General features: G+C 42.1%; 2 protein-coding genes across 4 annotated transcripts in view; one reads left to right on the top strand and one right to left on the bottom strand.

Annotated features, from left to right (window-relative positions):
• Positions 1 to 7,193, bottom strand: part of LOC308573584 (uncharacterized protein) — a 36,185-nt gene extending 28,992 nt beyond the window's left edge. Inside the window, exons 1-4 of the mRNA XM_081170716.1 lie at positions 7,084 to 7,193; positions 6,768 to 6,973; positions 3,531 to 3,592; positions 328 to 629 (exon numbers count right to left, since the gene is read on the bottom strand). Of these exons, the coding sequence (XP_081026842.1) occupies positions 328 to 629; positions 3,531 to 3,592; positions 6,768 to 6,973; positions 7,084 to 7,105 (592 nt within the window). The 5' untranslated portion in view covers positions 7,106 to 7,193. The remainder of the gene's footprint in view (positions 1 to 327; positions 630 to 3,530; positions 3,593 to 6,767; positions 6,974 to 7,083) is intronic.
• Positions 7,194 to 7,249: 56 nt separating this feature from the next.
• The window catches only part of ARHGAP1 (Rho GTPase activating protein 1), a 30,883-nt gene continuing 14,129 nt past the window's right edge, over positions 7,250 to 24,003 (top strand). For 2 of the 3 annotated variants that reach the window (XR_014001198.1, XM_081165484.1), the window contains exons 1-4: positions 7,250 to 7,405; positions 14,800 to 14,956; positions 15,731 to 15,823; positions 22,482 to 22,511. Coding sequence is in view for 2 of the 3 variants with exons in the window: in XM_081165484.1 (XP_081021610.1) it covers positions 14,824 to 14,956; positions 15,731 to 15,823; positions 22,482 to 22,511 (256 nt within the window). In the remaining variant the exon portion in view is untranslated. The remainder of the gene's footprint in view (positions 7,406 to 14,799; positions 14,957 to 15,730; positions 15,824 to 22,481; positions 22,512 to 24,003) is intronic. The other variant, XM_081165485.1, reaches the window with a different exon arrangement.

Consider the following 24,003-nt stretch of genomic DNA (forward strand, 5'->3'; position numbering starts at 1 on the left):
TAAAACAGGAACCCCTAACTTTCAAGTTAAAATATTATTATCAGTCTGAGTTTGTTCACAGACAGATGACAATTTAGGTCTGTGAAAATCAAATCATGTACTATAAACTCTTTTTGTGAAAGGAAGGACAAAACACAGGGTGCTTCAACTACAGCTGCCTGGGTGTGCAGTTTGGCAGTGGAGTTCTTTACTTAAGGAACATGGTTTCTATTACCAAGTATGTTAGGTCAATTTTTTAAAGAATAAAAACCCTTCCTGTCTCTGATGCTGCTTAAATCACCTGTGACAACCTTTCTGACTAAGTTTCTAGGAATTCAGGTACAGTACCTGCAAAGGAATCTATTGCATCGCCATCTAGGGAAGTATCTCCTTTCTGTGTCAAAGTCTCTGCTTCCACATCGGTGGTCTTAGCTAGCTGCTCCTCTACCGTTTTCCTCTCTGTGACAAACACCCCATCTGATATATTTGCTGGTGCATTCTTTTCCAGGCAAGCAGGACTAGCCTCTGCTATCCAGTACAGCAGTTCACTGCCAGCAGCAATGGGACAGCATACTCGGATGTGGAGCTCCGCATTGATCCATACTAATGCCACATTTGCCTCATCTTTATCCTGGCTTTGCTTCACCAAGCTGTAAAACACATGCCAAGCATCAGTATCCAATATGGGCTTTGTCCGAAGCACAGGGGCATGACAAGGCTCTAGACAGGCAGTGCAGGTGGGTGTTATGCGAGACTTAAGGGGGCCTCAGTCAGGTCTATCAACTACAATGTCTATAGATCCTGATGGTATTTTTGAGCAGACTCCTAGGAAAAGTCAATTCAGAATACTTTTTCTGAAGTTACCTTTTGTTGAGACAGATTTTTTAGTCCATCTAACTCAGGATTGTTCACATACACTGACTGGTAGTAGTTCTCCAGAGTTTTAGGCAGGGATCCTCCTTGGAGGTGCGGTGATTGAACCTTTAAACTTTCCTGAAAGCAGTTTATGAAACCATACAGGTAACAAAACACCTAGTTCAAACAAAACGGATTCTTGATAGTGGCCATGCAAGAGTACTGATTAAGGGTACAAAAGACTTGTGGCTGCTTCAACGTTTGTTATATTTAAAGTCACATATAGGACGTTTCATCAGCACAAAATTGCTGGCTCATGACCGATTGGTTAAATTGCCCTCTCTGAAGGCTAAATGAATATATTTAGCTTTACCATCCTATTTTTTTAGGGAGATGAATAATTATTTAAGAGATCTTTGTTAAACTGGATAGAAATTTATTGCTAGCTGCAAAATATTGAGTTGTATTCAATTAAGTCCAGGCAGAATAGAGCCAATGAAATTAATGAGCCCAAGTGAGTCAAGTCCATTAATGTAAACAGGTCTACTCAAAATAGGACTAGCACCGAATATCACTTACTGATTTCATTTATGTTTTTAAGGGTGGAATTCATCATAGAGATATTATAATCCTATCAGCAAAGGGATTTCAGTTGCTGGACAGAACAATCTCCCCTCTCCTTCCCCTGAACACTCTTCTGGGGATTCTGGCATGAGAATTTGGCATGAGAGAAGGGAGGAAGTTCCAGTGCACTGGCTCTTATTAGAACACCTGCTTAGTTGAATATGTCCCCATTTTTCTTCTCAATTTTTATGAATTTAAGTTTTTTTTCTATGTAAATGGAGTTCATTTTTTAAAAAGCTGTAATCCACTTAGCTTCCTTTCCAGAGGAAAACATGGAATGCATGTATCATAATTATTGATAAGCGGCAACTTAGATGGATTAACATAGAGGTTTTTTGACAATACAGCCTAAGAGACCAATAAGCCTGACATTTCAACTCGCCCAAGAATTCTCTAAGGAAAACTTGACCATCCTTCAGGGAGGGTTCATGTTTCTGATTCTGCTCCAAGAAAACACAAAGCATATACTTGTTTATTTTGCATAAATGTATTACATTTGTAATATTTCTTTGCCAATATTTTAAAGGAAGTTGAACAGGATGGGAAGAAAAGTGAGATCCTGGGTGTGGGCAGGGAGTACCAGTGAGGAAGAGAAAAAAGGAAACCACAAAAGGAACTGAAACTTACAGTGCATTCTATGTATCAGGAGTAGCCAACATTGCACTTGGTAGGTGCTGCTGGAGTTGCAGTCCAATTTTGGGAGGGATTATTCCTTTGCTTTTAGATCAGGGGTGGGGAACCTCCAGGCTGAAGACTAGATTTTGACTGCCAAGGGTTCCAGTTTGGCCCAGAAGGCAGTTCTCCCCAAATTACACCCACCTGCCCCATGACATCATATGTGGGGCAGGTAGAGACACAGACACCAATGCACATTGGGAGCCTTAAAGTGCATTCCTGACTGTGCATTGGTTAGGGAAAGCAGGCTTCAGCTCTACTGCCCAGATAGGTGAGAGCCAATGCTTCCCCTAGAGTTCCCTGCAAGGAACTTGTTCATGCAGCTGATGCCTGCAAAAAGTAGGATTCAGCTCTCCTGCCCATCAGCTGACTGGTGGAAGAATGGAAGCCTGCTTGTTGCAGGAATCAGCTGCCTGCTGCATTGCCGTGGGGGGCTTATAGAGCTGCTTGCAAGCCCCGCACAGCAATCCAATTTCTGCTTTCCTGCCTATCAGAACCACATTACAGCTTCTGTGACACAAGATAACCCAAGGAGAAAGGACAGTGACTCTGCTGAGTTTTTCCTCATTCTGTTGGTTGACCTGCCTGCCTACCCCGTAGCTGATTTCCTTCAACATTAGGGAAAAGTTGCAAGATGAGAAGAAAGACAGCAGAGGAGCTGCTCAGCTCCTAGGGGTGACAGAGGAAAAGAGCAGAGCTAGTTGCTATTAAACAGGCCAGTTTCTACATCTGCAGCAAAAACATTTATTGATCACACATTTATCACCCATTCTTCAGTGGCTAACATACCAGAACCTATATATCCACAATATCACTAGTTACTTTTGGATTTACAGAGGCATACAGAGTCATCTGTATTCCAGGATCATATCTGATTTTGGCTCACTTGACTACAAGTTGGTCCCAGCCGTGGAGCAAAATTTATCATCTCATTGCTCTGTTATATGTCTGGACTGATTTATGAGATGTGTGAGAATAAAGTCCTTCACATCATCATATGCTGAAAATTCATCTGGCTGCTTGAAGAAACCATCAAGTGATCACTGCACTACAGTTTGTGATAACAAACACTGAGCTTGTGGTGCAGCCACAAGCTTTTCAACAGAAATGGTCCCATGCTGGTTGCCGGAAAAATGTTAAGTGCTGTTGGTGAGATAAATACTAAAGTCTGATTCTCACAACTTACATAATTTTCAGCCTGAAACAAGCAGGATTGATAGTAAAAGATCTATGTGGTTTACACACAAGTTAAAAAACAGTTTGCGTGAATTGACCCTAACTTGTTCATTATGGTTTGAATGATCGTAGCCAACAAACCACTTCATTAGATGTATGAAGTTTGCTGAGAAAGTTGTAAAGCAGAACACAAGTTACCCACATAGTTTTGCTGTTCTCACCTTTTCCAGCTTGCTATCCTGTTGCAAGCAGAAGCCTCTTTCCAGCAAGCTGGTGGAAGTTCCTGAAACGTGAGAGTAAGGGGAGTCCCAGTTAGAGAGGTATTTTAATTCCCACAGGCAGATCTTAAGCCCAGAACTAATGGGCTAGCTGTCCTTTTCACCTGAGGGTCAATTCAACAATCAAGCTGGCATATTAAGAATGAGTGTGGTGGCTTATGCCCTCAGGGCCAACATACATATAATGTAGGCAATATGCTGTGAGGTCTTCCAATGTCTTTTTATTTACTTGAGAGCAGCTAGCTATGCACTCTCATCTGGATCACAGCCTTCACACAGTTTCCTCTGTTGAAATTAACATCCTAAGTTTAAATGCACAGCTCACACCCTCTAGCAGCTGTGCCTTCAGTACTGTGGGCCCAATTTTATGGAACTCCCTTCTGTTTGAGGTCAGACAATCTTCCTCCCTGTTGAACATTGGGTGCCTACTGAGGAGTTTTTATTCTGGCAGACATTTAAATGAAATTGACTGATTTATGGTTTCAACTGATTTTTATCTTTATTGTATTACACTATTGTACTTTATTTAAGAGACTACCGTAATTAAGCAATACATAAATTGTCAAAATAAAAATAAATGAATGAGCTGTTGTTTGCCCTCCAGGAGGTGGGGAGGAAGTCAGGTAATGTCATGGGCCCCTCGGTCCTATCAGGATTGGGCACCTGGAGGTGGAGGGTGTGGGTCGTCTCCATGCAACTTTACAGTGGTGCCTCGCAAGACGAAAATAATCCGTTCCGCGAGTCTCTTCATCTAGTGGTTTTTTCGTCTTGCGAAGCAACCCTATTAGCGGCTTAGCGGATTAGCGCTATTAGTGGTTTAGCGGCTATTAAAGGCTTAGCGGCTTAGCGGCTAAAAGGCTATTAGCGGCTTAGCGGCTTAGAAAAAGGGGGGGGGAGCGAAAAAAAATCGGAACACGCGCAAGATGTTTTCATCTTGCGAAGCAAGCCCATAGGGAAATTCGTCTTGCGAAGCAGCTCAAAAATGGAAAACCCTTTTGTCTAGCGGGTTTTCCGTCTTGCGAGGCATTCGTCTTGTGGGGCACCACTGTATATGTCAGAAAAGGGGAAACAAAGCTACATCCTCTTAGCTCTTGCCACCTCTCCTCTTGAGAGGTGCAGATAATCATTAGGGAGGGAGGACGACTCTGACTAGCCAGTGGGAGGAGCTGAGCAAGAGCAGCTCGAGGGACAGGGGCAGGACAGTCTTGTGGCCACAAACCCAGTACCACTTTTGTAGGTGGGATCAGCTGCATCTGCCCCAGAGAAGCACACATGTGCACGCGCAGCTGGCTAGTGAGGCAAGACAGTCTCGTGAGTGAACATACTCCACCTAGTCTTTTTAAAACTTGGTGGGAGGGGTGTGACAACCATTGGGACATTTTCTAGCATCATTCATAGAATCAAGAATTGTAGAGCTGGAAGGGAACTCGAGGGCAATCTGGTCCACCTCTCTGCAATGCAGGAATCTTTTGTCCAGTGTGGGGCTCGAACCCACAACCCTGAGATTAAGAGTCTCATGCTCTACCAACTCAGTTATTCAGTTCTAAATCACTTATCTTGCTCTTGTAACTTGAACTCTTTACGACTGAACCTGTGCTTGCTGCTAGCCTGAGTAAAGATCGCTTCCTTACTATGAAGTAAGCACTGTGTGATTTCAATCATGGAAATAAGGGGAAAGAGTTAATCATCTTCCCTAAGCACTGCTTCACCATCCCATTATCCTCCCTCTGCAGTATGTTTTTTAAGCTATTAAAAAAATAATCCCAAGATACAGTGATTGCTACTATATCACATACAGTTCAGCCATCAGATCTACAGTAACAATTATTGGTAACTACTGTAATTCAACACATGTTCAACTGAGTTGTCAGAAATGGGATGAGCTTAGATTATTATTTGTAATACTACTACTACTACTTGTAAAGTCACTTTGGGGAAATATAGCCAGGTGGTGAACTGTTTGCCTATAGAGCTTCAGCAGCTACAAACTATCCCCCCATTTTCATTCAGTTGTAGTAAATACTTGCCTCGCTAGATGGCCTGATACTACAGATGACCAACTCTCCCTACACAGTTGCGGTCACTTTGCAGTGACCTTTTAAGCAGCTGGGGGTAGTGCGCAGTAGTGGCTAGACTATGTAGGAGACCAAATGTTAAAACTGCTCAGATAATAGAGGAGTAAGTGGCCTTGAGCAACAATAACTTTCAGTGCCCCTTCACAGAATTGTTGAGTGGATAAAAATGTGTCTGACTGTAAGTTGTCTTGAGTACTTACTAGTAAAGTGGAATATAAACTAAGCAGACATCATGCCACATTCAGTCAGTTTCAACCCATGCAAGGAGCAGGGATATGCCAAGTGAGGGCTGAGTTGTGTGCATGATGGAGCAGATACATGAATGCTTCATGAAGAAGGGAGAGAGAAACTTCACCTTTGAAGCACATTCTCAATGGGTCAACTAAGTAACATGAAGTGACTACAGTTCAGACTTCTATAGACAGAAAGAGGAAACTGTGGCAGTAGAGCTAGATGTGTGTGCAGTTACCTTATAACATGAAAAACCTTGCTAGTTTGGACGAAGGTCCCTCTAGCTCAACATTCTAACAAGTCTGATATGAGGGCAATAGCCCACTCTGTGATGGTATTCAGTGGCATTCGGAAGCCGAAACACTGTGGCTAATAACCATTGGTATTTATTCCCCATGAATTTTTTAAATCATCTTTTAATGTCATCTAAGCTAGTGGTCACCATATAGTGTGACAATGAATTCTGCATATTAATTATGTAAGTACAGTACTTCCTTTTCTATCCCGTTTTGTTAGCTTACTGGGAAGGTCTAGCATCATGAGAGAGGGGGAAATGCCATCTATCCCCTTTCTCCCACCCATGCGCAGGTGTCAAGGATACCAGAAACCAATCAAAGCTATTTTTTGGCCGCCCAAAAGTGACTAGATAACACTAAGACCAGGACAGTTGCACTTTGAAGAGAGAAATTGGGCAAGCAAGCTGCTTTCTTAACTGGTGGATAGAACAAGCTGCGCCTGCCAGAATCCCTTCTCCCGGCAACCGAGAAGGGTCGGGCGTCTAGATGTGGTTGGCTGGGCAGGGGGTCGCGAGAGGGCGCCCCCACTGGCCTGAGGGCTCTGACTGGAGGCCCAAACTTGCCCGCCCATCGCTCACCGCCGGGCAGGCGCCCGCCTCCTGCTCCTCTTCCTCCGGACCAAGCAGGAGCAGCAGCGCCCCCGGCTGCAAGGGGCTCCCCACACACCACACCCCAAGGCCCCTCTCGGCGGACAGGGAAGGGCCCAGGGCTAAGCCCCGCGGAAGGCTCCACACTGGGCAGCAGGACCAGCCGCCGCCGCCGCCGCGCGCGTCCGGGGGCCGACCTGAAAGGGAAGCAGAGACACGAAAGGGACGGTGAGAGCAGTCAAGGACGCGGGGCGGCAAGCGCTCTCCGCTCCCTCCCGTCTCCCGAAAGACACCCGCTCGCCCTCACTCTGGCCGGGGCTCTGCTCCATAACGGCTCCTGGGCGGAACGTTCCGCGCAGCGCGCCGTGTTTGCGCCCGGACTGCTTTTCCTTTTCTCTCGCCGGCCTTTCCCTGAGGAGGCGGGAGCGTGTTGCCACGGAGACTCGTCCTTTTTCCGGTTCGGAGGCGGATGTTTGTGAAAGGGGGGTTTGACAGGCGGGAGTGGCGGCTGCTGGCGAGCGGAGGAGCGCTCAGGGAGCGCGCAGCGCAGGAACTCCGTACTGGGCGCGCGTCGTCGGGGCTGCATCTCTTCCCTTCCCCCCACCGCGCACACCTTCATGAGATAAATAGTGAGTGGAGGCTTCGAGGGCGGGGCTCCTTCTGGGTTTATTCCCTTGCTTATGGGGGGGGGGGAGAGCGGGGGGCTGGGGACGAAGTTGAGGGAGGGCGCATGCGTCGACTCCAGCCTCAGCGTGACTTTCGGTGGGAAGGAGGGAGGTCTCTTGTCAAGCGGGGGCCGCTGCCAGGCTTCTGGGCTGGGCTTCTGTCTCGACCCTCCCACCATCTCCGTGGGTGTCGTCGTTCTCAGGGCTGCCAGTTTCAGATCTATGTCAGATTTTAGAAGACGCCCCCCCCCCGTTCCCTCAGCAACCCAAGGGGCCCCCATGCCTTTGTTGTTAAGGACCCCCCCCCCGCCCTCGGTCCTTTCCTGGAGATCTTTTTTTGTGCTGGAGGTGGAGGTGCCTACACTGGGGAGGCTTTTAGGAGTGTGCGCGTGCGTGCAGGTGCTTAAAGGCGGCGGGGGTGGGGAGAGATGGGAAACGTTCGTTTACGTTAAAGTGAACTGATTTTAGGACCCAAACCCTTGCCACCTGTGCACACTTTTTTTTTGGGGGGGGGGAAATACTTGCAATTTGGGAAATACTTGCAACTGAATTAAGCAGGGGTAGTAAGGTCAAGGGGTTGTGGGTTGCTTAAAAGTAAACATATAAAGACTTTCCCGCTGCAAAAATAGTGACAGAACTCCCAATTTCTATTGAATGGGGCTTGTCAGAGTAGTGTCGGATGACTGCGTGTTGGCCTCCTGTCCCTTACGCAGAAGGGTGCTGGAGTGAATTGTGATGTCTCCACTGCCATGTGTATGAAGCTGTTGGGTTCCACTAGGGACCCCATTTGTCCCATGGAGTTAAGCGTATGCTGCTGGTACTCCATTTCTCTGTTACACCTGAATCAAGTGTGACTGTGGAAGCCCTGGATGAGTATGTGGTATGCACAGGAAGTGGGGATGAATCCTGTTAAGACCAAGGCCCTGTAAGTGACTAGCTCTGTGCATGGATTTTTTCTGGACCAGGGTTCTACTCCCTCTGCTGGAACTGGAATGTCATATGGGGGTGCTCCTTGATCATTCTTTGTTTCTGGGGAAACAAATGACCTCAGTGGCTAAGGGTTACTTTTGCCACCTTGTACTCTTGCACTAGCTGTGACCATTCTTGGACCAGTGCAGCCAAGCTACAGTGACCCATGCATTGGTAAGCTCAAGACTGCATTATGGCAGTTTGGTCCATGTGGGACTGGCCTTAAGGCTGGTTTGGAAGCTGCAGCATATAACATCTGTGTTGAGGGACTTGTGCTGCTGAGCGAAGTTGAAGGTTTCATTATACCTACATATTCCTAAAAGTAAGGGGAAAAAGTTTGAGAGACTGCCTTCTCACATATAGATGTGTCTGTTTGCTAAGGTCTTCAGAGAAGGCCCTATCACTTATGCTGTGGCCCACAGAGACTTACCTCATGTTAAGCTGGAAGAGGGCCTTCCCCTTTTTGGCCTCCAGCCTGTGAGATGTACCTACTGTGGTGAACTTTCATCTGCTGTTAAAAACACAGCTACCTTATTTGAGGCTTCCCTGGCCTCTGATACAATGACGTGTTTGTGTTACGTTTCTTTTATCGGACTGTTTCTATTGTATATAGAATTGCTTTGTTACACTGAATTATTTTGTTGCACTCCATCTTGATATTTTAAAGAGGTGGTATGTAACTATTTTAATTTAAACTTTCAAAGTTTCTGGAGCCCTTTTGGGGTTTTAATCTGGTAATTCTAAATGTATGCTTTGCTAGTTTCAATAAATCATCTCACAGAAACTGCTTTATCCCGCTTTTATCAGGATTCTTACATCATGCTTCTGTGGTAAATGTAACCCCACAAATACTTGAGTCTACTGCATAAGGCTTTGTGGCCCATCACAAGATTGTCACTAGGGCTTTGTGGTTTACGGATTTGAGCTGGAAAGAAAGGGGGAGTTGTATAGTTCTGTAAAGGAGAAAGAGTGGGAAGTGTGGGATGTGGTAGGGGCTCAGTAAAACTAGAGAGGTGTGATAGCACTTGTTTAAGGAGAAATCATTATTTATTGTGTTTTGGTTCATGCATGTCCATAAACAGAGCATTGAACTAGGATGAAGCCACTTATCAGATTATTATGTCTGACTTGTGAAGAGCATTCTGAAGAAGGAAATATGACAGGAATGCCCACTTTTATGACAAATTTTTGCTTTAAGATAACGAGTGAAAGAAATTAGAGGGATTATATAGCCAGCTTGGAAGTCTTTGATGTTCAGCTGTTCCTGCTGAACAAAAGCAGTCAAATTTAAAGTTCTTTGGTTTAAATGAAATGTTTGAGATTATTCTATGCATCTATGTTTTCATGTCCTTTGAGCTTGCAGTAAAAACCTTAAAGCAAATAGACAGAATTATCCTGGAAGCAGGGTAAGTATGTGCGTTAAACATGTGGCACAATTCTTCTCCATCCCCCACCCCATGATTGAATTTGTGTAACATTTCCAGAGTCTCAGTGGAAGCTCAGCTGCTGGAAAAGGTTGGCTGAGGCAGGGCTGAGTAGTCAGGTTTATGATCTGACCGGAAAGGTGTGGTGTCTTTTTAGTTCTGTCACCTAACTCAGTTCTGGGAGTTCAGCAGATTGCATTGTTCAGTGAGTGTATCCTGTTATCCTGTTTGATTTAAGCTGGTAGCTTCTGAGGGGAGAGAGGATCTGAGGGAGGGACTACCTTGGCTTAACTCTTCTGCTCCCTCCCCTTGAGGCTGACAACAGTGTTGGCTAGGTAAACGTAATGGCTGCCTTTCTTTACCGTACTAAAATATGGATAAAATTAAGTGGATTTCACAATCAATGCAGCACTGGAGGCCCAAACAGCTGTAGTGGACACTTCTATATTGAGTCAGCAGGGTTGTTGATAATATGAAAGAAATAGGGTGTGATGTTCCCATGACCTAAAAGCAGGAATCTTAACTCACCAGCTGTTAAAACTATGATTAGTTGAAAACCTCTCTTGCAGTTAATGTCTTCAGAGAGATCCCTTTTCCAGTTATCATTTAAGGAAATTTGGTTTATGGAAGTATGGAACAAGTTGTTATAACACTGCATCTATGGAATAGTTTCCCTGTGGAGATTTGCTGTACAGCAACACATAAATGAGGGTCAGAGTAGGTTTAAATGGTGGTGTGACTGATGCTTTTAGAATGTTGTGAGGAGTGAAGCAAGGTTACATTATGGCTCCCACTCCTTTTAGCATTTATATGAATGATTTGGTGCCGTATTGAGCCAATGCAAATGCCCCTCTCCAGTAAGGAACAATCTCAATCTTGATGTATGCAGATGATTTAGTGCTCCTCTCTCGTTGCCGATTGGGTCTCAAAAAGCTCCTGGAGGTGTTCAGCTCATACAATAAATTGGGAAGCCTATCCATAAAACACTCTAAGACCAAGATTATGCTTTTTGGCAAACACAGTCCTAGGCAGTGCTATTTAGAAAAAGAGGTGCCAGAACTCACTATGAACAGCTCCTTTGTTCTTATAATGACAATGATGCACACCTGAAAGGTGTGGGACCAAGTTCTGGTGAATTCTGACTTTAAAAAGTGCCCTGGTTCTAGGTATAAATGGTGCTTAGATCAGAAAGCTACAGAACACACTTGCTCATTTAGATACCATACCTGGGCCTACTCTTTAGTGAAACCCTCTTTTGGAAGTGCCATATGGAGACAGTAAGGCCAAAGCACAAAAAACCATAGCGGCATTGATGAAGTTCTGTTACAATAAGGGAGGGAAACTGATTGAACCTGCCGTAAAAAATATTTGGTAACAAACCATTTATTCAAATCCTCTTTGTAGCATTGAAATATGTGGCTTTGATTCAACTCCATTAAAGTTTTGGAAATTGTGCAGAATGTCCCCCCCCCCAAAGCTATACTCTCTACAAACAGGAATATCAGCAGCTCGTCCTCATAAAGAACCAGTTAAGGCAAGAGTGGGTAGTTAAAGTATATTTTTAAAAATACTACTATGCCTGTTGAGAGTTCTCCTGTACTGTGCTGTATGGAATTGGGTGAAAACCAACTCTGGAAAGCAGCTTGTCAAGAAGTTTTAGATCATTATTGTTTTCTAGAATTGAGCTCTGCTTTGACCTTGAATAAGTGTCAACTAAGGGATTGGCTCTGCTGGATAGAATCCAGAAAGGACCTGCAGCTAATTAGAAATACCACATTCTCTCCCCGAACCCCCCGGTATCCACTCTTGATAACTATTGTGAAGCATAGATTGGAAAAAGCCTACTGCTAAGTAATACAACAAATGAATGGCCATGGTATATGAAGCTTAGGGTGCTTCAAATGTAACACCAACCATAATTTGGTGTTATGAGAACGTAGTATCATTTTCAGGCAAATGGAAATAATGGTTTTCCAGTTTGGATGAAAAAGCAAGCCAGCTAAGTTTCAGTCCTGATTTTCAGTAATCAGTTACTGATTTTCAGGAATCAGTAATGTACAAGGGGAGGAGAATGTGCAAGTCAAAAACTCCTCAGGCATTCTTACATTCCTGAATGTAAACCCATGGTTGAATAACCCATTAAAGTTGTTCAGATCTCAGTGATGTTTGTCACATGGGGCAAAAATGAAGTAGAAACACCACAAAGTCTATATGGCAAAGCTGTGGAATTTTCAACACAATATTCAGCAGTCAGATTCAACCATAATCTAAAATCCTTTAACATCTCATGCCTCAGGAATGGTGAGCCTGTGACCTTTCAGACGTTGTTGGACTCTAACCTTCATCTTATCCAGCCAGCATTGTCAATGATCAGGGATGATAGGAACTGTAATCCTACAACCGAAGGGTCACAGGTTCACCTTTAACATCCCATGCTCTAGGAATGGAGTCTAGATTATGGTTGAGTCTGAATGCTGAATATTGTGAGTAGGTGGAGTCTTGTGCAACTCTTTTATTTTGCTGACTTTTGTGTAAAAGCATTTAGATCTGGATCAGATTTTTAAATGAATAGGCATATTTAGCTACAACACAACCTGACACTAGGGAAAATGAGATTTCAAAAAATATTTTCACTGTGTCTGCCTCCAAATGGAGAACAGACCTAGCTGAAAGGTCCAGAGTAAGAGGAGTTATTTCATAATATGATAGGAAGAATTAAGATATGCTTAACTCTCTGCTAGAAGTAGGATCAGTCTCCACTGAACACTCAAGTTTTTTAGGTGGTATGAAATTTGACTATAGTGTTTGGTCTGTGGTGGTCATTTCAGTAAGCTTCTCAGTCTAGTGATACCAACCTTTTTTTGGACCTGTGGGTACACATAAATTGGATAAACTGTTGAGAGTGTCACACACCTCATCCAAATGCACACCACATGTTCTGTTAGCTACAACCGGAATCCTTTTTTAAAGCTTAACTTAGCAGGGTAAGGTGCTCCAGGGAAGGCTTCTGTAGGTGTATGTGCACACCCAGGAACCACATTGGTGATTCCAGTTCTAAGTCATCAAGTGAGAAAAATGTATATGTAAATTCGTCCATAAAGCTGTATAAACAAATACCACATGAGTTTTGTCCACCAGAATCCCAAATACCCAGTACTCCAAATTCTTTCCCATCCACTAGTTTGGCAATGTCTACATTCAACAACCAGTTTTCCATGTTCAGCAAGAGTCTTCTTTCTGTACATGGGATGTAAAAATAATAAATTCTCCTGCTAAAAAGAATATCAGTAGCATATCTGCCTCATAGAGCTCATAACTTATTCTTAAGTGCTTTGCTAGTGCAGATCTGGCAAAAATGTAGCCCCCCAACACTGCAGTGATCCAATTGCGCATCACGAGTTGAGAATATTCAGAATCCCTTGGTAGAAGAAAGCTTGGGGCTGTCTGCATCCTGCTGCCAGGGTAGGTTTTTTTTTGGACAATTTCAGATAACTGTGAGAGTAAGTTGCTGGAGCTAGAGTTGTTTCCAAACGAATGAGTCACGGCAAATGCTGGTTAGAGTTTCCATAGAAACTGGGTACATTGCTAAGGGCAGATGGTTGACTGCAATTTAAGCATGGTTACAGCATTAGCTAATAGCTCAGAGGAGCAAAGTGTCTTGCTCTTTACCCCCACTGAGGTCAAGCATCTCCTCCAGCCTGGAGAGACTAGCAAAGAATAGCTGTGGCTGACTTTGCTGATCTGCTGTGCCCTGAATACTTCCTGATCTGCCTTGAAGATCATCTGCCCATATATGTCGTTGTTTTGTCTGGTTACAGGAATGCGATTTGACTTGCTGCGCAATAAGCTTACAGCCATCTGGAAAATAAGGACAATGAAATAATTGTGTAAGCATTGAAGGAGAAGGGAAGAGGTCTTGTGCAAATCACAGCTCCCTTCAACACTCAGAATTTGGACAAACACTGGTGATTTTTTTGGGAAATGTCCAGAGATTCCCTTAACGAAGCATGAGTGACATTCATTTGACCTTCTCTGACCATATATTTATTGAAATGCTAATATTGATCTCTGATCTTAGCTGTAGCATTAGCTTTGGTCACAGTAACTTAACTTCTGTTTGAGGGCTGATGTTTTAGACCGGTTGTTTTCGGAGGCACTTTCTGTTTCTTCTTGTTTCATGATAGAACTGTGTTCATGTCCTACCTCTTGAGAACAATGATTAACCTTTCTAGTGATCTCATATATGCGGTTATTTATTGACCAGTGGTGTGCCTCCTTTGGTGGTGACTCTAATCAGGAGTCCATTAATGTTTTAGTGAACATCTAAAATTCCAAAGCTGTTGTCTTTCTCAAGCTAAGAATGACATTTCTTCGTGGAGAAGGTCCAAAAGTACTAGGAACTGAATTCTTCTCAAACTCCAGAACTCTTTGGCTGCTTTTTCAACATGCGCCACTCAAGGACAACCTGTCTATTGTTGAATCTGCCCTCTCACAGTTCTGCTTGCAGCACTGTGAAGAATCCTCATGTGTGTCTCTGTTGTTGGTTTGATAGGCCAGTGGGGGAAGGAATATTTGGGCACCCTTCCAGTGCAACACCTTGCTGTGCAAGCTGTTTGGCTATATGCCAACTCTGCCAATGGAGCGCAGGAAATGGGAGCCTTTAGAATCAATGCGTCAGGCAGGGGGTTGGTGTAATCTGTTGCATTTCCCTGCCGTTTTGGCTTGTATGCTACAAACAGAAAGCAACCAGGCCGTATTTGCACAGGAGGGGGAAATGGATGGAGTACAGCCAGTGGTGTTCCCCTAGCCAGCCCCCTCTCACCTTTGATATGAGGAAAGGTTCTTCTGGACAAGACATCTGTGGCAATATATAAAGGAGCAGCTTTGGGAGATGATATTGAAGATTGCTATGTATTTGCTTGCTTGATCTGTGAATCCCTGTGCTCTTCCTTCTGGGGTTTTTAGGAGAGCAGTTAAAGCTTGGAAAACATGGAGCAATATCCAGATCTACAGGAAGACCTGAGTTTGGAGGATACCAATGAATCCCTTAATCAGCTCAAATTGGCCTCTCTAGATGATAAGAACTGGCCACCAGATGAAGTGCCTGTTTTTCCTAAGTCAGGTGAGTACTTTTACTAGCAATGAAGTGACTAGAAAGGAATCTATATGCTGCAGCACTAATCTTAAAATATACCTTTAATAGCTTTTTATTTATTAGATTTATTTATATCCAGACTTTCAGGATAGGCAGCATCCAAATGATATCAAAATAATTAATAACATAATAAATAAGTGGAAAAATAACAAGATTCAGGGTTCAGTAGGTTCTTTTTGTGTTATATTCTTGCATGATAGTTGTATACAGTATAGCCCTGTGGGGGCAAGGGTAGTCTAGTGGAGCACTCTCTGAGGTCTTTGCCTGTCTGCGTCTCTTTCCTCTTTAAGATGCTGCAGAAGTACTAGTTAGCCCCTGTATCTAAACTGGGATGTAGATCTTATCTAAATGGGGTGGTGAGAGCATGGAATGCTACAGACCTTATATGCCAGAGAAGTATCTGTCTCTCTGTGCAGTGTAAATAGTTTATTCTAGTGGATGAATGTGGAATTCTGTAGTGGAGAATTTTAGATCATTGATTACTTTCCACTTATAGTGTGTTTATACATTTGAGGCAAATATTGACAAATAAGCTAGCACAATTGGTCTGAATGCATGCAATGTTTTGTATTGAACATAAAATGAACAATTGCACAAAACTAATGCTATTCATCACAGTTCCTTCTGGTTCCGTGATATACCTGATCCCTTCTCTGTGTTTTTGTATCTTCGTATAGCTGTTCTGGTTTTTATGTTCTCTGCATTTTCCTCTCACCCCATCCCCTTTATTTTAAAATGTAGATGACTCCAAGGGCTCCCCTGACCCTGTCACTCACTTACGATGGGATGACCCATACTACGACATTGCTAGACACCAGATTGTGGAAGTGGCAGGTAATGGGTTCTTTTCATTTCTTTGTCTTCTACTTCAGAAAGCATTTTGATACGGCATAATGACTTGGGATATAGGGTCTATTTTATTGTTTTGCTGTTTTGTTTTATTTATGTTCATGTTTTTATCCTGTATTTTATTCTGTAAACTGCCCTGAGATCGTATGATGAAGGGCAGTATATAAATCTAATAAAAAAGTAAAAATAAAAATAAAATAAAATAAAAAATAAAATAAAATAAACAAGCCCAGCAGTGGCCCAACAATAGGTTGGATCCCAAGTTGTCTTTTAGTGAATGATAGGATTCCTTCTGTTTGTAGAAGGAGCCAAGATCCAGCAGAGGCTCCTGCTGGAGGAAGCAAGCAGGGAGGAAGCTGTTTTTGCCTGTTCCCCTTGCAGGTCACGGCACAACTGTCCATGCTGTCCTGGAAGATTCTTTGACTCGTAGGTGCAGTTCTGCCCATGGGTAGTCTGGATCCAGCCAAATAGCTTGATTCACATAGTGGTCATCGTCGTTGTGAAAATAGCAATTGTACAGAGGAAGAGAACTTTGAGAACCATGGGCCCATTAGAGTTATTTGATAGTCACTTGAAGCAGCAATCTGACCCCAGACTTACAAACTACGTTATGAACTCCTCAGTCAGATGTTGCATTGGCTGATAGTACCATGAGTTACTGAGATTTTGTTGGCTGGGGTCTGGAGAAGGGCCTTTTCTATTGTAGCATCTGCTCAATGGGATGCACTCCAGGGTGGATGGGTTCCAAAACTGGGATGTTTCCTGGAAATGACTGGCAGAATCCGAGACCAGGGAGAAGAGGTGGTGGAAGAAGACTGGAGGAAATTTAAAATTTATCTGCAGAAATATTGTAAAATTTTTGAATGCTGATGACATTGAAATGAATTGCAGGGGCTCTAGGAACAAGGTAAAATGTAAGATTGGATCAATAACAGATAAATTATCAGGATATGAACTTGCTGAACTAATTTTTAAAAGGGATACAAGAACGGGAGACGTGAGGAAGTCAGGAAAATAAGTTAATTTAAGATGAGAAATTAAGAAAGAGGGAATTTTTTTTCTATATGTGTTTTTTCTTTTTTCTTTTTCGGTGTTTAATGTCTGTATTTTTGTATTTTGTAATTTGTATTTTGTGACTTTGTATTTTCTCTGTCTTTGTATTTTTTCTGAATTTTTCTATTGTTAAAATTTAATAAAATACTTATAAAAAATAATTAAAAAAAACTGGGATGTTTCCACCAACTGTTGAAGAACTGTCTCTTTCCCCTGGCATTTCCTGACAATCACCAGTTTGTTGCTCCAGTTACTGTGGTTATTGCAATAATGTTTTTACTTGATTTTAATTGTTTGTTTTACTTGATTTTAATGGATTTTGTGTATTGCGAACTTCATCAATATTTTTGCTAATGAAAAGTATCACATAAGCTTTGAGAATACATTCTGATAAATAGTTACTATAGCATACTGGACTTAGAAGAGTTCAAATTCATGGTCTGCCATGAAGTCTACTAGATGACCTTGGGTCATTCATTGGCTTGTATCCGACTGAGTCATACTCAGAATAATTTAATTCCATTGATTGCAGTGTGTCCACTGTCAGTATGACATAATCAGATAGAACCCATTATCCCTCATCCTGGCCTACCACATAGAGTTGTTATGAGAATAAATAGCAGGAAGGGAGGACCACGAACACGTACTGTACCTCACATTGAGTTCTTTGGAGAGAAGAAGGTGGGAGAAAAATAGTACGTGCAAAACTGAAAACTCATTCTCCCGAAGAAAAACTGTTTTAACTTGTTTGCAGGCTAGAAGAGACTCTGCATGTGTGCCTCTAATTTTCCTGAGCCATGGCAAATCCCTCAACTGTCTAAACAAATCAGTCAACTTTAGGTGACTGCCAAGTCACACTTGAGTCCAGGGCATCAGTGGGCAACCTGTGAACTTCCCTATGTTGCTGGACTCCAGCCCCAACCAGAATTGCCAATGGTGATGGAATATGAGAAATGTAGTCCAGTATCACCTGGAATGCCACAGGTTCTCCACTTCTCCTGTGGAGCATCCTGGAGTGTGGAATTGTGCCACAGCTGCAAGGAAAGAGTTAAATCTTAATTATTTTTTTAAAAAACTTATTGATAAATGCAATACTTACAAACACAAAACAGAACGCTAAACAAACTTATTATACATAGATACACACACCTCTCAATTTAAATTACAAAAAAGAAAACAAACAAACAAAACATACAAACAAATCTTGACTTCCCTCCACCTATGTGTGGCTTCCTTTATTTCTTTTCTTCTTTTCGCTGTGCTATCACTATTATTTTTGACTATCTCATCTTATACCCATTTCTTCTTAATTTTTTACTCTATAAGTTTCATTCATTGCATATTGATATATTAATACCAGAACAATGTTTTTTGATGTATTCCTTCACGCAAGTCCACTCCTCTATCAGTTTTTGGTCTGATTGGCCTCTTACCACTGCTGTAAGTCTTGCTGAATCTATATATTCACAAAATCTTATTTGCCATTCTCTTATTGAGGGAGTTTTTTCTCCCTTCCATTTTTTTGCTATAATCATTCTGGCCACAGCGGTTGCATATAAGAAAACTTTTTTCCTAGTGGCAGGAATGTCAGTCGATATAATTCCCAAGAGGAACGCCTCTGGGGTTTTTTTTACATGATATTTTAAGCATTTTTTAAAGTTCCTCTTGAATGTCACTCCAAATTTTTTAATATACACACACTCCCACCACATATGATACATGGTTCCTATCTCTGTTTTATATCTCCAGCACAAATTAGATTTTGATTTATAAATTTTCGCCAATTTGACCGCGGTTAAATACCATTGATATCATTTTCATTATATTTTCTCTGATTGTGACACAGGCTGTGAATTTGATATCATATTTCCATAATTTCTCCCATTGATCTAAACAAATCATGTGGCCTATATCTGTGGCCCACTTAATCATAACTTCCTTCACCTCTTCATCTTTTAATTCCTATTCTAATAATAGATTATACATTTTAGATAATATCTTTTTAGGATTTTTTAATAACTCTGTGTGTAGTTTTGATTCTTCTTTGCCAAATCCGATAATCTTATCCTGCCTGAATAGGTGATCAATTTGATAATATTGTAGCCATGTATTACAATATTGGCCAAGTTCTTCATAAGATCTTAACCTTAATTGGCCTTGATCTTCTTTTACTAATTTCTGATATGTGACCCATTTGCCTTCTGTATTTTTCTTTTTTCTTTTTTCCTTACATTTCACTAACATTCCTGGGTTGTCCTGTATGGCTGCTTCACTTACATTGTCTGCAGTTCAGTTACTGATTTTAGCAAACTTGGTTTCCTGCAAAGAGGAAATTTGCTGTGTAAATGATTGCTGGCAGATTGCTGGCAGTGCTGTTCAGAAACTGGAGGCAGGAATAAATGCTGGGAGTTTATTTATCACCAGCTTTTGCTATTGGCCATTATGCCAGGTATTGCAACAGTACATCCTCTTGGCTATACAGACCATTATTCCTTATGCACATTGATAGCTACTGCCAACCAGTGCAATATAGAAGTGAAGACTGGTTAATTTATAGCAAGCAATTGATCGTTAGAAAAGGGAAGAAATTGAAATGGCAAATGATCTGGAAGAAGTAGGAGCTGTGCTTAGCTTTTACTTACGCTTTTACTTACATTTTACTAACATCTGCGTGGAGTTCATCTCCTCCCTTCTTGGTAGCAATGTTTGTTTTGGGCTCTAAAATTACTGAATTCTCTGGAGTTTCTCTCCTCCAGACATTCTGGCTGCTCAGGATAGTTCAAGGAATGGTTATTTCCTCTGAGACAAAACACATCTTAACAGTTTTTGAATTTAGCTTTGATTTTCAGTGTGTGACCTGAGAAGTCCTCAGGATGGGATAGTTCTCTCCTCCCATAGCAGATACATTGAGGATATCTTTCTATTCCCTGGGATGGTGAATTGACATTAAACAATTTAATCAAACAAAGATCTGCAGTGTTAAGTGACTGGATGAGTTCAAACAAGATATTTTCTGATACGCATTGTATTCAAATGTATAATAATAGCTCTATTGCTGACATTCCAGGATTTCAGCCAATTGAATGAGCTTCACTAACATCATGCCCAAGTCTGGCAGTATTGCACATTCATATACTTTGATAAATAAAGAATTCCCTAACAACTGACATATCCTTTTCCACTATTGATAACATTAGTTATTTCTTTGTTCGTATAGATGTATTTTGAAGTGCTTTCCCCTGTAGGACTATGTATTACTGAAGATTCATTTCACTTAATATTTTTTTAACTGGCAACCACATGCCTTAGATTCCTCTAACATCTATCACCCAGAGCGCTAGCACTATGTTGGCTTCTGACATACTGAATGATGGAAAAAAACTCTTCACTGTGGGCTCCCTTAGCTCTCAACATGGTTCTGTGAATTTTCAGTGTCAATAAGGCTTGTGGGTGGAGTTGCAGTGTGAGCGAAGAGCAAGCTGGAATTTAACTAATAGCTACATTTCTTTAAAATGTGTATTGCGTAGATGCATTTCTAGCACCACTAGTATATTCAATATTTAGAGAATCATCTCAGAAAGTAAAAGCTTTGAATACACAGAAATGTGTAGGCTCTTTATTACTATACTTACAATAGAGGCACATTGGCAAGGGTTGTGTGGGATTGTATATCCTGCCATAGCCTCCATTTACTGAAATTCCCTGTTCAGAGTTCTTGTCCTAATTAAGAAAGGTTAATTTGTCCACCTTATGCCAAAAAAAGCACAACTAAACAAAATGACTGCAAAGAAATAGTTTGACTAGATGCTGTATCTGTTAGCAGCTATCAATGTCTTGAAGGCATTTCAAGGCTGATTTTGTTTCTTCTATCTCCAGGTGACAACCTGAACCACTGCTTCTACTGACTGATAGCTTGCACAATGGAAGCAGGAGGCTCTTTTTAATCCTCTAACCTGTGCCCTTTCAGATGTTGTTGGCCTCCTGCCCCAGCCAACAATGCCTGTGGTCACAAATGATGGGAGCTGTAGTTGTAGCTAAATATTAGGCTAGTCTAGGTAGATATGCAACTTCCTTGTTGAACTAGGGATGGTTGTCTGATGCAGAGACGCAACCTCAACTTTGGGGAAATGTGGTCATTTCTGATACCAGGCAGTGTTGTAACTTTGGTTTCAAAGACAATGGAAATGCCATGTCCTTATCCCAAGTGATCATCCAGATTACATGCCACAGGCTATTCTGAATTTAACCTTTGAGACGCCTATCTTTTATTACTGTGGGCTTGGGGCCCTTGATATGCCTTGACAATTTTGGGGTTCTCTGGAGTCTAGAAGTATGAAAGTTGCTGGAATAGCTTGTGATGGGGAGCATTGATTAGTAAATCTTTTGGTTTCCTTTCTTTGTTTGATTCTGCTTTAGGCTGAATTATTGGAAATGATTGTTAATACTTTTGAATTCAGTTACTTCAGTGTCTGATGAGCAATTATCATGCTGTACTCCAGTGATTGATTTGGGGAAAGCCTCTTAAGGCTATCTTTCTGTGTTCTTGCAGCAGCATTTTTAAAACTGGGAGACTGCCATTGAGCATGCGTCTATGTGTTGTAGTGGGACTTTGGGACACACTAGGTAAAGGATAGGGAACCTGTGGCCCTCTAAATGTTGTTGGTCTACATCACCCATCAGTCCTGGCCAGCATGGCCAATGGTCAGGGATGATTAGAGTTGTAGTCCCAACAACATCTGAAAGACCCAGGTTCAGCATTGTTGCTCTAGGATCTGGCCTAGGGCTGTCCTTTTGCAGTGTACATCCTTTTGCCTCAAATGGAGCATGCTTACTTTCCTGTAATCTACAGGAACTCCTCTTCCTGCTTCTGCCTGTGTATGTTTGCTGGCTTTTCAGAGGTATTGACCAAGTAATGAGGGATTTGATTTCCTGAATTATTGTTTTGTTTTTTTTAGTTCTGCCAAGCAAGAAGCAGTCCTTGATCCCAGAAGTGTTAGGAACTGAAGTTACTTCTTAAACTCCCCTGTGACTGGCTACTCTTGGGTCTCAAAACTTGTGTGAAAGAGGAGTGGAGCAGGTGGTGGATCTGAGTTCTTAAATCCTAGAGCATTCTGTTTTCTGTATATCAGGACCAATATTAAGGACCTTGAAATGGACATGGGAGCATTCAGTTTTGTAACTGAAAATGGGTTCACTGACTTTTCAGTATTAGCAATATCCTGTTGTTTAAATGTCTGGTAGTATGAAAAAGCTACTGTTTACCTTTTCATGCATACCTTGTATGGGAAACCTGACATATAAAAAAGCAATAGTTCATCCAGATTGTAGCAGAGTCTAGAAAGGGAGGAGGGGGAAAAATCAACTTCTAGATTTATCTAGTTAACAACTAGGTAATAATGTTTTTGAGCTCGTTGTAGTTTTGAGTGTATGCAACTCTGTGTGTGTGTGTGTGTGTGCGCGTGTGTGTGTGTGTGTGTGTGTGTGTGTTGGAACTTTTCTGTCCAGCCCTTTCAGCTCGGTCCTTAAGATTATTCTGGTTAAAGGACTTCGGTTATTATGGTATAATGTAACTTTGTTTCTGTTCCTCCAGGGCAGGGTGCACTTCATGGGGTCCAGCCAGGTAGGTGGAATACCTGGTGTCATTGGCATTTAAAGAATGTGGCATTCTTTAGCATGACTGTGGCCTGTGGCTGGGTTATCTCAGGGGAGCCCAAATTCTGCAAAGCTGAGGGTGGCATCCCAGAACCTCAAAGTTGCACTTGATGTGCATTATGTCAAGTAGATTGCAGCCATGCTTCTCTAAGCTGGTGGTATAGACATCTTGGTAGCTTTCCAAACTGGACATGTGGCTTGGAATTTCCCTGGCAGAGCTCTTTGTGGACTTCAGCTTGCGGTCTTCACTTTGGGTGCCGCAGTTCTCATTTGATGCTTCAGCCTGCCTTCTTTTTTTCTTGGATGGTGATGGGTGTACTATCCATCAGGACATGTCTCCCAGGCAGTCATTACTGCTAACTTTCCCAATCAGAAATCTTTTGCGGGTGATTTCTTCTGCAGCTAAGAGTTTGCAGGATATTGCATGACAGTGATGTGTGATTTATGTTATTTGGAATCTATGCAGGATGGAGCTGTTGTTGCTTTATTCCCACTATGGCATCATCCAGACACAAATCTTTGGCAGAACTTGGCCTTCTTTATCCCCTGTGACCCAGCAGTAGGCTGAACCCATTGTTTGCTGAACAGCCTATGCAAGTACATTTGCCTGCCATTCTCTGTTTATTCCGTAGTAGGTCTTCCATTCTTCATCATCTCTTCTTGCAAGTGGTCACTGGCCTGCTGTATCTGCAGATCATGTCTCTGATTCTATGCTAATCATTTCTCCACCAATTTTGATGCAAGTAAATGGTTACTTTGAAACACTGACTAGTGTCAGTTCTCCACTGTGCTATTTTTCTAGAAGAAGAGGTGCCAGAACTCATGAACACCTCCCTCGTTCTCTTATAATGGCAACCTGAGAGGTGCTAGAACTGAGTTGTGGCTGAAAAATGCCCCAGTTCTCCATCTCTAAATGTAGCCATTGACTTTTGGCTTCCTCAGGCATCTCTGCATATATCTAGAAGCTCCATGAAGGTCACTTTGATCACAGAAATGGTGTAGGGGAAGCACCTTGAACTGCCACAAACCCTGAAAATTGTCAGCCTTGTTTATGATGACAAGACTGTTTCCGCTTTTGTATTTTTTATAATGCTTTTGTACCTTCAGAAATATAAATACCCTAGACAAAGAGGTGCTAGCTCTTAACTATACCACGATTGCTTTAATTTCTTTGCCTGCGTTATGTCTCAAGCCATTTCCCCGATCACTTTAAGGGCTGTGTCATCAACTTGATAGTGCAGGAAAAGGAGCAGCTTCCTGTTTAATCAAGAGCTGTGACAACTCACTGTGTTATTTGCAACATGCAGTTCTCCACATTCTGCATTCTGAGAACTTCTCTGAGGCTTTTTAAACAATCTGTTGTTTCCTTACTCACTTAGGTTAATTTAGATGTATTTTCCCCCGCTACATGGAAAGAATCCCTGCTATGGGAAGTGCAGTTGTTAACCAGAGTATTCTCA

This window comes from Podarcis bocagei (genome assembly GCF_964188305.1).
Source record: "Podarcis bocagei genome assembly, chromosome: 1".
In the NCBI taxonomy this organism is placed as follows: Eukaryota; Metazoa; Chordata; class Lepidosauria; order Squamata; family Lacertidae; genus Podarcis; species Podarcis bocagei.